The sequence below is a fragment of the Acromyrmex echinatior genome, chromosome 19 (assembly GCF_024713525.1).
Source record: "Acromyrmex echinatior isolate Ae372 chromosome 19, ASM2471352v2, whole genome shotgun sequence".
Lineage (NCBI taxonomy): Eukaryota > Metazoa > Arthropoda > Insecta > Hymenoptera > Formicidae > Acromyrmex > Acromyrmex echinatior.
The window spans coordinates 7,689,926-7,708,802 of record NC_141870.1 but is presented as its reverse complement, the minus strand read 5'-3'; the positions used below and the strand labels follow the sequence as shown (position 1 = coordinate 7,708,802).

Sequence of the window (18,877 nt, the reverse complement as noted above, 5' to 3'; positions counted from 1 at the left end):
ATTCTACAGACAACTTCCACAATCCCGCGATGCTATCATATGGATTAGACATGAGACAAAGATGAATAATTATACATCTTTGTAGAATCTATCTAATAAGTATAGAAGAGAATCACAAAATCACATGGACACTATCCATTGGCGATTTGATAATAGTCAAATCATCGTGCACTTAACATCAACGCTCGATATATTCATCTCTGCACTCTCTGCACATCAATTAGAAATGAAATTGAAATAATTGAAATTATTAACATTTTTACATATACAATGGTTATAATATTAAGTAATACAGATACTTGTATAATAGAGAAATAATTTTATTCACTAAAATGTTACTAAAATAAAACAATATTAGAAATTGTTTTTGATACATAAAATATTATTACAATATTACAAATTAAGATTAAAACATTAATATTAAGGAAGTTTCTTCCAAATATCGTATATAAGTATTGCATATATAAATATGTATTTTAAGCAGTATTTTTAATATTTTTTGTTTGGTTGCTTTATACACATATGTATAATAAAAATTCCATTTGTGTTAATGTAATGTAAGGCTGTGACATATCCATACAGTATTTGCCAAGTTAAATCTATACGCGTAATGTAATTAAAACAATTGTCATATTAGAATTATTAAACTAATGCGGAATATCTAAGAGAAGTGAGAGTAAGAAATAATATCTGTATATAACTATATATAAAAATATGTAATTATATATCTCTCTCTCTCAAATGTCCATATTTTTTTTCTTACATAATCTTTGTCCATATATATGAAAACAATATTAAAAAAAATTATGAAAGATAATGAGTAAAGTAACTTTTCTATTGTATTTGTCTATAAAAAGTAAAATTGCTATTGCGTGATATATAATATTCTATATATAAGTCCATATAAAATTTTATGTATTATTATTTGTATGTTCATAATTACGTATAGGTAATTTTTTATAGACAATTTTATTTCTACAATCTTTATTCTTAATTTTTAGAAAAACAATAAAAAGTCTTCTTTCAATGATTTTTTTATTCTTTTTTTTATTATTTTCTGTATATACGGACAAAGAACATATAAGAGAGGGGAAACATATACCTATACGGATATATTTTATATGTAATACGAATGTCTGGGCCTCGAGTGACTTGTCGTTCAGTGCAATTGACTCGCGATCTGTAGATCCGGATCCAATCTCATCTACATAAACTATATTTTCACATTAAGGAAATATAGTTCCATCTGCGGTCATCTCAGTGGTATCTGTAAAACCAAAGAAAGGCTCTACAGATATAATGTTTATGAACACACTGCTGAGGGACCAGCTTTAAACACAGACTGAAAAAGATAGGAAAATTTTCCAATCCGTATTTAAGGGAGGATTCTTCAATTTGTACATAAACATTACATTTGTAAAGTCCTTTTTTTGTAATTCGATTTGATATCATGAATAAAAAAGTATAGTTTGTTTTTTTCTAATTAAATATACTGGGTTGAATATTTTCTTTTTATTTTATGTAATAGAGAAAGTATTATATAAATTATGGTAATATGAAAAATGCATTATTAAATGACATTGTACATTATATAGATCAAATTTATTATAAAATAAATTTTAAGTGTATAATTTTCTTTATTTTTAAATGTCATATTATAATTATTATTGTTTAAATAAATTAGTAAAATCATATAAAAGTTAATTAAATATGTATAAACTTTGCTTACTTCGTATCAATTACAAATGTATATATTTGGACGAAAATAGTTAAAATAATCTTTTTAACAATCTTTGCCCTTTATGCATAAAAAAATATTATTGTTTTTGAAGAAACAAGGTTGTACAGTGATTTATATATATATATATACAAAAAAGATACACAATGTATATTTTTATGATCAACATTATATGTTAAAACTGACGAAATACATATAAACATTTATGTTTGAGATCGGTAATTCGAAAGAAAAGCAAGAATTCTTTCAGGCGACCGACAGTAATTGTCATTGAACGCACGCATAAAGTGAGCTCGTGATTTCATCTCGAGCATGATCTAAATCCTCGATAAAAAGCAGCGATTTGGCGTTCTTTGTTCTTTTTAAAAACAAGTCGTTACACGCAAACAAGTTGTCGTTACCGGCAACGGATAATCGAAAGTTCTAGAACGATTCAATTCGCGCACGCGAGCGCCGCGTTCCGACGAATACGTCACGCGCTGTCACCAATCCCACGCACGGATTTTCTGTCGCGCATGACTGTTACGTTGAACGTCGTTCAGAAAAGAATCCAAAGCGCCAATCAATTTTATACACCTAATGCCACGTAATAATTACAATTGTGGCAAAATTTTATTGGATTTTTCCCAAGAAGAAAGCTCAGGCCGAAAGCAATAAATGCTTCGATCTCGCCGGCCTCCTTCTTAGAGTCTAAAAAGTTCTTAGAGTCTGTAGTTCTGAGAGTCTAAAAGTTCTTAGAGTTCTTAGAGTCATAATCTCGCTTCGTAAAATCGCCGTGCTAACCGCTTAGTGAATCCGCTATAACACGAATCTTTCGAGAAGTGCCGAGAAAATCGCCGAGATTTTCCATTACCGCGATTCCAAAATATCATTTGGAAAAGGTGACCGCATTTAATATTCTGTTAATCTAATATTTAATTAATTATATTTTTTGACTTTGTAACTGTGCATATTAAAAAAAATTCTTTTGTTGAATTACAAAGAAACGGAGTTCTCTTTACTGTCGTGCATCATATCAACCTTGTGCCGTTCTCTCACTCGAATCTTTCCGCGCGGTGCATTCTCGCACATTTTCTGGTCCTTCGAGCCGGATTTGAACTAGCGAGAAAGACAGTTAGACAAACGCCGCATCACTCTAAAATTTCACGTCAGTTCTCTCGCTTTGATTCGCTCTCGCACAATTTATAGTTATAACGACATATAATAACATAATTTATAACGACATATAATAACATAATTATCACTTATTTTTTTGAAACGTAATGAAATATCACATTTACATTTATAATAAGAAGCGCTTTTAAAAAATGACAATATGACTTAATGTGTTATGAGCAAAGTTAATTATAATAATTAAAATACATAAGGGAAAATTTATTTTTGCGATTTAAATAATATGTGATTTGATATCATAATATTTAAAAACATAATTATATATTACACACGCACACGCGCGCGCATACCCTGTTACAGAATGCAGTTGAATTTTGTAACATTTATTTAACTAGCATTAAAGAATATAATTCATCTTCATGGAAGGAAAAAGCGAGAAAACGACTCAGATTTGAATTCAACTCAATTTGAATTCTATGTAGAAGGCATCAATTTTGTTAGGATTTGTCAAATGTTCGTAAAATGTTTCCTTTACAATAAAATTATTGACATTTTTTATAAATATATAGTGGTTGTAATATAAAATAATATAGTCATCTGTATAGGGAAACTTTTTTTACAATTTTATTCTCTTTAAAATGTTTCTAAAATAAAGCACTATTAGAAATTATTTTTTGATACATAAAATTTTGATACATAAAATAATATTACTACAGTACGAATATTATTGATTAAGATTAAGACATTAAATTATAGATTAAGGAAATTTCTTCCACACAAAAATATTGCATTTTTAAAGGCATGAATATGTGTATTAAGTAATACTTAATATTTTTTGTTTGATTGTTTCATACATATATGTATAATAAAGATTTCATTTGTGCTAATATAAAAATGTGATAGATACACATATTTGCCAAGTCAAATTTACATGAGTAATATTAGGTGTAATTTTAGTAATCTGTATCTCGTCTACGCGTGATTACTAAAGCCATCTATTGGAAAAATAATGGATTTCTTTTTACTACACCTAATATAACTAATTAAAATAACTGTTATATTAGGATCATTAAATTATTATGGAATTGGTAAGAAATAATTATATATAATTATATATGAAAATAAGTGATTATTTTTAAGTAAAATATACTTATATATATATATTTTATATATATATATATATATATATATATATAATATATAATATATATGTTTTTTTTTCTTTATAATCTCTGCTCTTATATATGGAAAGAATATTAAGGACAATTATGAAAGATAATCAGTAAAATAACTTTTTCATTGTGCATATTTATAAAAATAAAATTGTTATTACGTCATGTATAATATTCTACGTATAAATACATATAAAAATTTATACACTTATCCTGACGGAAAAATTTTTACGAAAAATTACATAGATTGAGACAAGATTTTTCACATTCTTAATTTTTCATAGATATTCGTAATGAGACGTGGAGTAGCATCGTTTGTTTGAAAAACTAAGAAATCCTCAATCTTCCCTCAAATAACGCCACTCTACATCCTCCTACTATATACATCTACGAAAAAGAATTTCTAAGATCTTGTAGTTTTGTCCCCCAATCTATGTAGTTTTTTCTGTACTTTTTTGTAAAAATTTTTTTCCGCCTCATTATAGACATGTCCATAGTTACGTTTAAGCAATTTTTTATAGACAATTTTATTCACACAAACTTTATTCTTAATTTTTAGAAAAACAACAAAAAATTATTTTTCTAATGATTTTTTGATCCTTTTTAAAAGTTATTTTTTATACTCATATATGTATAAAAGAGAATATATAAGAAAGGAGAAACACATATATCTCTGCGGATATATTTTATATATAATTATATGTACACGTTTATATTTGATTACAGAAACTTTCTTTACCGGATAGTTAATCTTATATCAAAAATTTAATTTATAATTAAGATTTAATTCAATTTTCTATGGATATTGCAATCAGTCACCATTATATTTAATGTAGAATGCACTTTCTTCGGATAATTCTTGTTCATGAATATTATAAAGTATCTTAGGACTAATTTGAATTTTTTCTAAGAATTTTGTAATGTGAATCGAAAGTCATCTAAGTGCAGTTTGATGAATCTTTTTACATAATTCGCTAAATATAATGCATTGTTATTAATTGCAATATCTAAATATGTTATAGCATTCTCTTTTGTTATGAATTCTATTAAATGTTTTTCACATTTTACTTTAAGACCATTTATTTCAAATCTTTGAGCTCCTGCAAGAAGGGCAAGCAAAAATTTGTTTATGTTATCATTAGGTGCACCAAAATCGAATTTCATAATACCTTTTTTTTTTATATAATGTATTATAATTTGAAAAACATCGAATGCTATATCATTAATTTCTATTTCGTTATCTACTTCCCCTTCAGCATTACGTTTTTTTAACATTTCATTAAAGACAGGGCTGATCGCACATGCTAATGATTTATTTACTTGAAGACGCTCTCCTTCTATTAAAAATGTAACAATTGAATTGGATTCATCGAAAACAAAATCATTCGCTTCTAATTCATCTATTACATTTTCATACATATTAACATGTACTATATTTTCGTATGATTCAAACGAAAAATGTACCGAAAGTGTGTTATTAGGCAAGTATTTTGTCTCGTTTAGTCGAAGGGTTTGGAGACATACTTCGTATAACGGATCAGTATTAAAATAAAATCTTTTCCAGTCTGTGCATAAAACTGCTCCCTCAGTACCTTGGATATAAATATTATATCTGTGAATACTTATTTGTTCTTTAAGATTGGTATTACGAATAAAAAAGTATAGTTTATTTGTTTCTCTATTAATGCACATATCAATCTTGTAAGACTCTTCTTTAACGTTACTAGATGTCAAAGTATCCATAAAGTTGCATATATTCCAAAAATTTGTAATACTCCATACAAAATTAATCATTTTTATCCAGCACTTTGTTCGACTATGATGAAGTACGTGCTTCGTCAATGATCTATTCTCGTTTTGTATGGGCTCTGTAATATTTATTGAGTTTGTAAACAATTGATACTCTTAATAATTATTTTTATAAATTGAAAAATTTTGAAATTTTTTTATTAATGTTAAAACCCATGCATATAGTGATTATAAAATGCACATAGTGACTATAAAATTTATAATAAAGATGCTATCAAAATTGTAAATAAAAAAATATCGTTTAATGTATTTAATATATTTATTACACATATCTATACCATGTTTAATAATTTTTATAAAAATTGACAATTTATTACTGATTAACAGTATTATGAAAAAAATATTTTATACTCAATTTTATGAATATACTGCAAAGTGGATTAAATTTTTAATTTTTCTTTTTCTTTGTAATATAAAAAGTATATGAATTATGATAATATATATAAAATATAGTTAAATGTAGTACTAAATGGTACGTTAGATAAAGTTTATTATATAGATTTCACATTTATAATTTTCATTGATTTTCTAATTTTATGTTATACCTAGTTGTCATTTTTAAATAAATTCGTAAGATCTTAGAAAAGTTAATAAATAATATGTAATCTTTGCTCACTTTACATAAAAATAAATTATAAATACATATACATATACTTGGACGATTAAAATTGTCTTTGCTGTTATGTATAGAAAGATATTGTTTTTAAAAAACTCAGTAATTTATATATACAAAAAATATGCAATACATATTTTTAAGATCTATATTATATGTTAAAACTGATAAAATACAGATATATATATTTATAACGATATATAACATAATTTATTTTTTATAATGAAATATCATATTTACATTTACAATAACAATCGCTTTAAGAAAAATAATAATATGACTTAATATATTTCAAATAAACTTAATTAATTAAAGTATATATTGCAGATAAGTTAGTACTTATTTTTACAAAAAATGTGTGTGTGATTTGATACGATAATATTTAGGACATAATTACATACCGCTGGTGCCTCACACTGCGGATGCCGGCGAAAATCCGGCTCGAAGGACCAAAAAATGTGCGAGAGCGAACCAGAGCGAGAGCGCTGGCAAAGCTCAAAGCTGAAAATTCGAGTACAACTCCTCCAAGTGAACCGGGAACCGATTGTTCTACCAAGTCGGCGCTGCCGCGCTTAAAATTCCGATCGTTTGTGAGCAATTCAACGGACTTGCCAAACCATGACACGTTGCTGGACTTTATCACAAGGAGAACGCTAACTCTCAAAGCCGCCAAACCAAAATCGCTCAAGGTCTCCGACAACCCGTCGCGATCCGCCAAGTCGCATCACGTCAAGAAACACACCGAGTCTTTCCAATGCGTCCTATGCAAGGGTAAGCACCACGTGATGATGTGTGAAGAATTCAAGAAAAAATCCGCGGCCGACCGCAAGGCCGTCGCCAAAACTCACAAGCTGTGCTTCAACTGTCTCGGCTCTCATAAATTCGCGAAGTGCCAGTCGACGAGGACGTGTGCTACGTGCCAGTCTCGTCATCACTCAATGTTACACGACGCGTACGTTTCATCGAAACCTCACGAGGTCAGCTCACTGTCGGCGGTGCGCCGCGACGACGACCACAAGGCTACCTTGCTCGCAACGGCGCGAGTTTCCGTCGCTGATCGTCACGGCAATCAGCATACCACACGCGGGCTCATCGACCAAGATTCGGAAACCTCATTAAAATCCGAGGCTCTGGTCCAGCGCCTACGCTTGCCACGCTCTCGATCCGCAATCGAAGTCATCGGCATCAACGGCAAAAGCTCCGGGCCCAGCAGGGGAAAGATGACTCTCAAGGTGACCTCGTTAACCACAGGGACCGACTTCAAAGTCGGAGCCTTTATTCCGCCACGTCTTTCGCTTTACCACGGCTCTCACGCCAGGATCAGAATGGAGGGGCCACATCTAAAGGGGCTCCAATTGGTTGATCCGGACTACGCAGCGAACGACTCGATTGAGCTACCTTTTGGAGCGGAGGTATGCGCAATCATTCTCCAGGGTGGTCTCCGCAAGGGAGGCCCCCAAGCGCCTATCGCTCAAAAGACACAGCTCGGCTGGATCCTATCGGGAGGTTGCGACCAAGTAACCAACTCAGCACAGCGCCACTCGCTTCAGTGCATCTCAGATCATGAGTCAGCCGACCTTGTACACCGCTCAACCGCCGATCACGCCGATGGTCAACTCGCCGATGACGATGGACCACGTTTCCCTCGAGGCGCAGATCCGTTACGACACGACTGCTGCGTCGACGATGTCGCAACCGGAGCGCATGAAAAGGACGCTATCGCTCTCGAAGAAGAGCTCCGCAACCTCTGCACGGCGGGCGGGTTCTCTCTCCGAAAGTGGGCCGCCAACTGCCAGGAGCTTCTTCGCGACATTCCGTCCGAGTACAGTCTCACCAGAGACTCGAGGTCGTGGGAACTAGAGAACTACTCAACGCTGGGATTGCGCTGGTATCCAACCAGGGACGAACTCGCCTTCTCTGTTCCTCCTCGCACCGTCGTCGCGTTCACCAGAAGAAGTCTGCTGTCAGAGACCGCTCGATTCTTCGACCCGCTCGGATGGCTGGCTCCAGTGACCATTCAAGCAAAAATTCTCATGCAGTCGGCCTGGCTGCAGCAGCTAGAGTGGGACACACCATTGCCGTCAACCATCGCTGGAAAGTGGAAGCGGCTCTGGGAAGAACTTCCACTGCTTGAGAAGCTCAGAGTCGGCCGCTGGCTCGGCACCGGCGACACGAGCTCTCAATTCGAATTGCACGACTTCGCAGACGCATCCGAAAGAGGTTACGCCGCTGTGAAGTATCTCCGCATCACCGCAAACCACCAAACGAAGACTCTATTGTTGACAGCCAAAAGCAAGGTCGCGCCGATCAAACCTGTTTCTCTCCCGCGACTTGAACTCTGCGCCGCCACCGTACTGTCAAGTGTACTCGTGCACACGCGCTCTGTGCTAAAACTAGTTGCAACGCCAGTGATCTTGTGGTCCGATTCCAAGATCACGCTCCACTGGATTCGAGGTCACGTCTCCCGCTGGATTCCACAAGTCCAAGCAGTGGTCAAGCGATGGCTGCATCAGTGCGTGACATGCACACGGTGGAGGGCTGCCACTCCGCAACCAAAGATGGGAAACCTTCCTCCAGGAAGAGTGACTCCCGCACGACCATTTCCTCACGTGGGCAGCGACTACGTCGAGCCTATCTTCATCAGGACGAGCAAAGGGCGTGGGCACAGCGCTCACAGGGCGTTCATCGCTGTCTTTATCTGTTTTAGCTCCAAGGCCGTTCCTCTCGAGGCTGTTTCAGCTGACACCACCAACGCCTTTCAGACTGCTCTCCGTCGATTTACATCTCGCCGAGGACTGTGCACGGACATCTACTCCGAGTGCGGCACCAATTTTTCGGGCGCCGACCGGCAACTTCGTGAGATGCTCCGAGCCTCCTCGTCACGCGAGTACTTAAATACTCTGGCTACCAGACCGAAATGGACCAAGGATGCTTTGCCACCACGCCTTGGATCGCTATGCATCATTCGCTCCGAGCTCTCGCCGCCAAATAAGTGGCCACTGGCACGGATCACGCAACTACATCCTGGGGACGACAGCGTAGTGCGAGTGATCACAATCAAAACCGTCTCATCTGAATTAATTCGTCCTTTGGTCAAATTAGTTTTATTGCCAGAAGAGGCTAACGCGTTTATCTTGCACGCTAATGCGACAAATGTAAAGAAGAGCGTGAAGTGATCGCGCGTATTTTCGTGAATCATTCTTTCAATGTTATTTGTCATATAACTCTCGTTTACGGTTCAAGTTCTTCCACGAATTCATTGTATTGTATCGCTTGTTATGTTTTCGCGTTTACAGTTTTTGTAATCTCTATACGTAACCTCATACACATATCGTCACGGAGATGACGAGGCGGGCGGGATGTTCGAGATCGGTAATTCGAAAGAAAAGCAAGAATTCTTTCAGTCGATCGACATTAATTGTCATTGAACGCATGCACAAATTGAGCTCGTGATTTCATCTCAAACATGATTTTTAATCCTCGTTAAAATCATCAAATTCGTCGTTCTTTGTTCTTTTTAAAAACAATTCGTTACACGCAAACAAGTTGTCGTTACCGGCAACGGACAATCGAAAGTTCTAGAACGATTCAATTCGCGCACGCGAGCGCCGCGCTCCGACGAATACGTCACGCGCTGTCACCAATCCCACGCACGGATTTTCTGTCGCGCATGACTGTTACGTTGAACGTCGCTAGAAAAGAATCCAAAGCGCCAATCAATTTTGTACACCTAATGCCACGTAATAATTACGATTGTGGCAAATTTTTATTGGATTTTTCCCAAAAGGGAAAGCTCAGGCCGAAAGCAATAAATGCTTCGATCTCGCCGTCCTCCTACTTACTTCCAAAAAGTTCTTAGAGTTCTTAGAGTCATAGTCGCGCTTCGTAAAATCGCCGTGCTAACCGTTTAGTGAAATCGCTATAACCGAATCTTTCGAGAAGCTTCGAGGAAAATCGCCGAGATTTTCCATCACCGCGATTCCAAGCTCAATTTGGAAAAGGTGACCGCATTTAATATTCTGTTAATTTGATCTTTAATTAATTATATCTTTTGACTTTGTAACTGAATACATTAAAGAAATTCTTTTGTTAAATTAAATGAAACGGAGTTCTCTTCACTGTCGTGCATCATATCAACCTTGTGCCGTTTTCTCGAACCTCTTTCCGCGCGGTGCGCTCTCGCACATTTTCTGGTCCTTCGAGCCGGATTTAAACTAGCGAGAAAGACAGTAAGACAAACGCCGCATCACTTTAAAAATTTCACGATCAGCGCTCTCGCTCTGGTTCGCTCTCGCACATTTTTTGTGGGGGCCCCTCCGGGATCGCTTCCACCAAGGCACCAGTGTGACTTCGCAGACGCATCCGAAAGAGGTTACGCCGCTGTGAAGTATCTCCGCATCACCGCAAACCACCAAACGAAGACTCTATTGTTGACAGCCAAAAGCAAGGTCGCGCCGATCAAACCTGTTTCTCTCCCGCGACTTGAACTCTGCGCCGCCACCGTACTGTCAAGTGTACTCGTGCACACGCGCTCTGTGCTAAAACTAGTTGCAACGCCAGTGATCTTGTGGTCCGAATCCAAGGTCACGCTCCACGGAATTCGAGGTCACGTCTCCCGCTGGATTCCACAAGTCCAAGCAGTGGTCAAGCGATGGCTGCATCAGTGCGTGACATGCACACGGTGGAGGGCTGCCACTCCGCAACCAAAGATGGGAAACCTTCCTCCAGGAAGAGTGACTCCCGCACGACCATTTCCTCACGTGGGCAGCGACTACGTCGAGCCTATCTTCATCAGGACGAGCAAAGGGCGTGGGCACAGCGCTCACAGGGCGTTCATCGCTGTCTTTATCTGTTTTAGCTCCAAGGCCGTTCCTCTCGAGGCTGTTTCAGCTGACACCACCAACGCCTTTCAGACTGCTCTCCGTCGATTTACATCTCGCCGAGGACTGTGCACGGACATCTACTCCGATTGCGGCACCAATTTTTCGGGCGCCGACCGGCAACTTCGTGAGATGCTCCGAGCCTCCTCGTCACGCGAGTACTTAAATACTCTGGCTACCAGACCGAAATGGACCAAGGATGCTTTGCCACCACGCCTTGGATCGCTATGCATCATTCGCTCCGAACTCTCGCCGCCAAATAAGTGGCCTTTGGTGCGAGTCACGCAGCTACATCCTGGAGACGACGGCGTAGTGCGGGTGGTCACAGTCAAAACCGCCTCATCTGAATTAACTCGTCCTTTGGTCAAATTAGTTTTATTGCCAGAAGAGGCTAACGCGTTTATCTTGCACGCTAATGCGACAAATGTAAAGAAGAGCGTGAAGTGATCGCGCGTATTTTCGTGAATCATTCTTTCAATGTTATTTGTCATATAACTCTCGTTTACGGTTCAAGTTCTTCCACGAATTCATTGTATTGTATCGCTTGTTATGTTTTCGCGTTTACAGTTTTTGTAATCTCTATACGTAACCTCATACACATATCGTCACGGAGATGACGAGGCGGGCGGGATGTTCGAGATCGGTAATTCGAAAGAAAAGCAAGAATTCTTTCAGTCGATCGACATTAATTGTCATTGAACGCATGCACAAATTGAGCTCGTGATTTCATCTCAAACATGATTTTTAATCCTCGTTAAAATCATCAAATTCGTCGTTCTTTGTTCTTTTTAAAAACAATTCGTTACACGCAAACAAGTTGTCGTTACCGGCAACGGACAATCGAAAGTTCTAGAACGATTCAATTCGCGCACGCGAGCGCCGCGCTCCGACGAATACGTCACGCGCTGTCACCAATCCCACGCACGGATTTTCTGTCGCGCATGACTGTTACGTTGAACGTCGCTAGAAAAGAATCCAAAGCGCCAATCAATTTTGTACACCTAATGCCACGTAATAATTACGATTGTGGCAAATTTTTATTGGATTTTTCCCAAAAGGGAAAGCTCAGGCCGAAAGCAATAAATGCTTCGATCTCGCCGTCCTCCTACTTACTTCCAAAAGGTTCTTAGAGTTCTTAGAGTCATAGTCGCGCTTCGTAAAATCGCCGTGCTAACCGTTTAGTGAAATCGCTATAACCGAATCTTTCGAGAAGCTTCGAGGAAAATCGCCGAGATTTTCCATCACCGCGATTCCTAGCTCAATTTGGAAAAGGTGACCGCATTTAATATTCTGTTAATCTGATCTTTAATTAATTATATCTTTTGACTTTGTAACTGAATACATTAAATAAATTCTTTTGTTAAATTAAATGAAACGGAGTTCTCTTCACTGTCGTGCATCATATCAACCTTGTGCCGTTTTCTCACTCGAATCTGTCCGCGCGGTGCGCTCTCGCACATTTTCTGGTCCTTCGAGCCGGATTTAAACTAGCGAGAAAGACAGTAAGACAAACGCCGCATCACTTTAAAAATTTCACGATCAGCGCTCTCGCTCTGGTTCGCTCTCGCACAATTACATATTATGCAATGCCAAGTAAATACATTTAGTCTTATTTTTTTAATTCAGTAGAAGAAAAAAATTGAAAAAGAAACGAAAAAATATTTTATAACAAGATTTCCGAATTTTCGCGCATGCCTTAAGCATTTATATGTATATATATTTGGAATAAATATGTAAATTTTATTATATTTACCTGTCTTGTATTTTTGTGCCCAATTTTTTATTTTTTTTTCCATCATTAAAAGTTTATATCCTCAAATGTTTATATCATTAAATAAAGATTACTGCATACAGAATATGATTGTATTTGAATTCTTTTTAGAAGACAGTTTTATAAGGCACTTCGTTTACTGTTGGATATGTAACCAATATTTAATAATTCTGAAGAAGATATATATATATATATATATATATATATATATATACAAAATTTTTGAATCAGATTAGTTCACGTGCAATACCTGAATGATTCGTCTTTTCAAAACGACTGGCAAATACGGATTACTTCAAATCAGCAACTTCGCCGACAGGTAGACCGTCGTACCTAAAAACCTTTGTATACATTTCTTATATTGTGTACCACTACTGTTCGACCACTGTACCACTACTTTCTTAACCTAGGTTAAGTTCGTATATTCTATAATATTTATATGTGTAGTCGTAATCGAGATCGATTATAAAACGAAATGTTGCTTAAAATATAAACAAACCAATCATTCGAAAGTTTCCTTGTCGCAAATAGTATAAGACCACAGAAGAAAATCACTTTTTGGTATCACAAGAGATGGTTTCAACAGAACTTTTCCATCTCGCGAAACATTCTCTCTTTCGCTTGATTAACACTATCCTTAATAGACACGCGATTGAAATTATTCGCTGGTGCTATGCTCGGTATGTGTGTACAAAAGGCGAACAGCGCAGAGTCAATTCTCACGCAGTTACTCTCGCTGGAAAAATCGAAGATCGAAGCCTTCGGAAATTACATTGGATGGACGACGAGGTCGCCAGTGACGGGAACGCGTCTCCGATACGCTCGCGTTCACTCGTAAACCGCCACCAAACGCGTATTCCCTGGCTTTTATTTCAAAGACATTTCATTGCCGTTTTACTGTCATCCTATCTCAAATTTCCTGGAGCAAGTTGCGTGAGGTTGATACCAAGCTGATCCTCGTACATGAGCAAACGTCGTCCTCGCGGAGACTTTATATCCCGTGATAAAAATCCGAAATAATTTAGCTTGGTAAATCATTCCGAAACTTCGAAACGCTGATGACGCAAAAACAACGAGAATCTTAACGAAGTTATATATTAGAGTAACTATTAAATCTTTCTTAAACGTTTCCTGCAATTACCTAGAAGATAAGAATTAAACGTTTGCATTTAAATCAGGTTTCCTAATTTTGGGCAGAGCATACGAAAACAGGTCCAACGTCTTTTTCTGCTTTTATCGATATTTAAGTTTGTAATAGTTAAAAATATAATTTTATTATACGGTCCAAGTTTAAATAACAATAAGATATTTATATAATTTATAGCCTCTTATCGGTTGTGTAATGCAAGGAGCGTGCTCTTAAATTAAAAGTAATTAGTACGGCGTACATATTTAAAAAAAATATCTCGCATGCAGAATTAATTTGCAGAAAACTTATATTTCGTGATACGTCAACCACGCGGTGGTAAAATATCGCAGTGCACAAATTCATTTATTAGATCCTGAATACAGCTTCGCAAAAGGAAAAATACGCTAGACATTCATTTCTCGGAGATAGTCAATGGACCCTTCTCGAATACATCGCGAGTACATGAGTCGAAGTATTGAGCGTTATCTAAATTTATTTATTAACCGCTATTATAATTCTTACAATTGCTTATCGCTCGACCTCCCGTTGCCGTGGTGGAAAGCATAACTCAGACTATCTCGCTTCTCCGCGCGCGCCACGGCAATGTTTTCCCTCCGCCAAACCTTTAACGTTAAATGGAATTCTGTCGGTATGCCATAAGGCGGACTACCGGGATGAGCTTTATCGTACCGTACGAGTTATAATACGAGCTTGGCGTGATAGATGAATCATCGCAATCGTTGCCTCGTTTCCAGAATATATATACCTACGAACGCCGACGAGCGCGCGATTCGCGGCGTGAGAAATTCGACTTGGACGTCGACGCGGCTATCGATCAAGCATTCCAAAACCACACGGGAGTGCAAACTTCACTTGTAGCATATGACTTTAATAATATCATGCAATTATATATGAATTTACGTGTGCGAATGAAATATATTTATCCATTTATTTGCTTCTATATCACCTATATACGAGTATTTCGCAAATGTCAATGTTTGACATTGAAGGAAAGATTCACGAATTTGCAATTAAAATTTGTTATTAATTAATTTATCCATATCAATTAGATTGCTAGAATGTACTACAAGCAAACAATAAAAAAATGAAGCAAATATTAAAAATTAATATCGATATGGAAATTTTTTAATTGACAGAGCGATAGATACATATATTTAAGCGTAGTTTTTTTATACGATTTCGAGAATTATATAATTCAATAATTGTAACTGCAATTCCGAAATTTGTATTAAGATTTCTAAGCTTCTAATTAAAGATTTTGATTTTTTGCGTGCAGTACACTCTAGCAATCTTCCGCAAATTAATATAGATAAATTTAAATTGCTGATATATATATATATATATATATATATATATATATAATAAATTTTAATTGCAAATTCTTGAGTCTTTTTTTTAATAGCATTATGGGTGTTTGTGGAATGCTTGCTATACAAGTAAAAAGATGAATAAATATATGTTTCATTTGGATACATAAAATATAACTGCACGATATGATCAAAATTATATAAATTATTTAATATACACTCTGCGAGTAAAGTTTTGCACTTCGAGTTACGCTGTTAAGATATTGTACGGTGTTTTTAAATAGCTCAATTATTAGTCGACATTATCGAAAACTATTCATCGCGATGATATGGATTTTGCGACGGTACAAGTTGTGACAACAGTGCCCGTGCGTAAATCATCGCTCTAACATCACGGATCGTTACGTTCACATTTTATAGCGCTGAAAACGCTCGTTGTTCTTCGAAGCCATTAGACAAGGAGATTTTATCCGCTCATCCGAGCGGCGGATGCTGCAGCAGTGAAACAATTTCCAGCATAGTTTCCAAGTGCCTAACATTCCTGGCTGAAAATTTTCGTCACGCTCACAAGGGGATGGGATGCACGCACACGCACACGAACACAAATACGCACACGCCCACACGCCCGGAGATTGATTGTGTGTGCGTTGTTAAAATCGTTAGCGAGTTAATCGAGTCACAGCGTTACAACCGGCGGCACTGCCGTCTTTATTGAATTACAACTTAGACACATCCGGATGCAAGGTACATGGATGCCGGGTTTATGCCGCGCGGATTAGCATGCAAATTCGCCGCATTGAATTTCATAGTTTCGACAGCTGTAACAACCGAATAGATTCGTCGTGACGCGACGCGACGCGGACAGGCACCGACGGTCTACCAATCCCCTCTAGTTGCCGTCTCCTGATAAGCGAATTGTTTCGCCGGATCGTGCTATAACTGAGCGCAGAATAACTCGATTCAATGGCTGCACTATCAGCGAGATTAATACTTGGTTCCTAATGAAAACGGGAATCAAGTGAAGATGAACGCAATGGCGAACGCTCGCTATATCCCAATCGCGTTTCAAAACAAATCGATGTTAAATGTAAATTGAAGAAGAATTGGATTTCCCATATACGTTAATCATTTATTCACGCAAAATATTGCCGAGTAATGAACAAGCGAAATAATATTTATTGCTTTGGACGTAGATTCAATATCAAAAGTCGTTAAAATGCATGTCCCCTCTTCCCCGATCGAAACTCATTCCGATGACAATATTGTCGGAAACTCGGTTGCACTCCCGCCACTCGATTCACAGCCACACTGCGACAAATGTCATGGAAAATATTAATTCAAATGTACCAAAAGTAAAATTTATTGCTTACAATGTAACAACTGCTTTATCAGAGTTATTCTTTTTAATTCGTCATGGACATTTATTGCTACTGAATTAATCAGTATGAAAAAAATTTCACTTTAATTACTCGTGAGTTTAGTGCACGGAGCGAACAATTTATTCAGAATATTGTTTTTTTTTATTTAAATAGTTTTTAAGGTTTCATATAACATTTCCTTAATTTATATCCATCATATATAGTGAGATCGTGTTCCAGTTTTATGATGTGTAATTATTACATGAAATTTAATATCATGTTCATTTAACTCTATAGTATCTTACATGCATACGGCTCGCGTATATATATATATATATATATATATATATATATATATATATATATACATATATATACATATATATATGTCTCGTTCTAGGTCGTCGGCGTAATCATTCCTAACTGGGCATTATCGCACCCATGACGGTGTTAGCAACTTTTTTCTTTCTCAGCGTCTTAACGTTCTTACAATCTTCACACGCGGAACTCCCTTTTATCACTTCCATGGATCTTCCAGTCTCATTACATCGTTTCGCAATAGAACTTAAACGCGTCCCGTCGTCACAAAAAACAAAACAAAACTCTAATCAGTGATGTCGATGAAATTAGTTTTTACGAGATCATTCATTGTCGTCTGTTGCGAAATGGAAATAATTTTAAGAGCGCAGGGGAGTTAAATTAATATTCTAACGGCGAAAGAACAACTTACAATATTTCCGGCGCACAACGCGCCGATTTAATTACGCAAATAGGAAAGGAACGAGAGAGAATGCGATATCCCGCGTATTCCAATAACTCGTCATTGGCCCGATCAAATTTACTGCCGCGCGTGTGTATCGATGTCGCCGCGAAACCGCGAACGTATGTTGCTATGAGCAAAATTCAATACCGCCCATCCACGGGGAGAGCCGTTTGGTGAACCCGTATTTATCGTCGACGCTGAGCCTTGCTGAGCCTTGCCTTGCCTTGCCTTGCCTTGCCTTACCTCGCCCTGCTTCGCAAATGCAGCACGAGTTGCCGGTAAGCGGCTTGTTAACGCAATTCTCGTTCGTATATGGGTTAAGGTGCGTGAGTACGGTACCGACTTTCGCGTAAAAGCGAAACGTCCTTACGGGTTCGTGGCATGAGCCCGAATTCGCGTAGTATGCTCTTAGCATGCAAGCGCAAGTACGGGGAGATCATGCACACGACTCGCTCGTATATTTCACCAACGCTAACTTTCGTGCCGTTATGTTGGTCGTTATTTGTGTGCGTTCGTGGCTACTAAACTTGTACGTCGAATCGTACTGTAATAATGTACCCAAAGAAGATATCTTAACCACACTTTTGGGTATCTCTATCCCTTAATCTTTCCTTTATTTATTCCGCATCGCTCTTCTAGCGACCTGAAGGGTATCTCCGATTTCGTTTCACATTTCTTCGATTTCTACTACAATTAGTAAAATTATACTCGTAAAATTATTCATAAGTGATTACGTCAGTAAATGAATATTATCAGTCAAAGATGAATATTATTTAAGAATTATAAATTATGAGTGTAAAAACTCTAATAATATTCAAAAAATTTTGTATAAAATTTACACCGTGTAACACAAATGCAGCCAGACAATTATAAAAAAAAGGATAGGCAGACAAAGCTCTTTCATATTAAATTCATATGCTTTCCATTATCTCTTTTGAATATTTTCTATTTTTCTCATTCAATGTGTTTTTTCATAGAATTTTCTTGGCAGTTTTATTCATGTCACGCCAACCTTTTCTTCATTATTTTTAAACGTTCGACAATATCGGAATTTTAACGAAGTAATATACGCTACAACGAGAATCTTTTTATAGGACGAGTAAATGAAAGAATCTCTCACAATCATCTATACATTGATCCTCAAGTATTTAAAAGGCGCGCACATATACATAGCAAGAAATAGAAAATATATCATTGTATTTC

General features: G+C 36.8%; 1 protein-coding gene across 1 annotated transcript; it reads right to left on the bottom strand.

Moving 5' to 3' along the window:
• Positions 1-296: 296 nt before the first annotated feature.
• On the bottom strand, positions 297-16,457 carry LOC147906722 (uncharacterized). Its single transcript, XM_087415924.1, has 5 exons — positions 15,772-16,457; positions 13,347-15,192; positions 13,079-13,266; positions 5,646-5,891; positions 297-1,267 (listed from the first exon to the last, which is right to left on the bottom strand). Exons 3-5 carry the CDS (start codon positions 13,122-13,124, stop codon positions 1,227-1,229), a joined length of 333 nt encoding a protein of 110 aa, XP_087272050.1. The 5' UTR covers positions 13,125-13,266; positions 13,347-15,192; positions 15,772-16,457; the 3' UTR covers positions 297-1,226.
• Between the last annotated feature and the right edge of the window lie 2,420 nt (positions 16,458-18,877).

Coding starts and splice junctions, on each gene's coding strand:
- LOC147906722 (XM_087415924.1), bottom strand. CDS start 13,124: ATGATGGAAAAAAAAATAAAAAATTGGGCACAAAAATACAAGACAG. Junction 5,892..13,078: donor GGCACAAAAATACAAGACAG/GTAAATATAATA, acceptor TAAATATTACAG/AGCCCATACAAAACGAGAAT. Junction 1,268..5,645: donor CAATCTTAAAGAACAAATAA/GTATTCACAGAT, acceptor TTGGTTTTACAG/ATACCACTGAGATGACCGCA.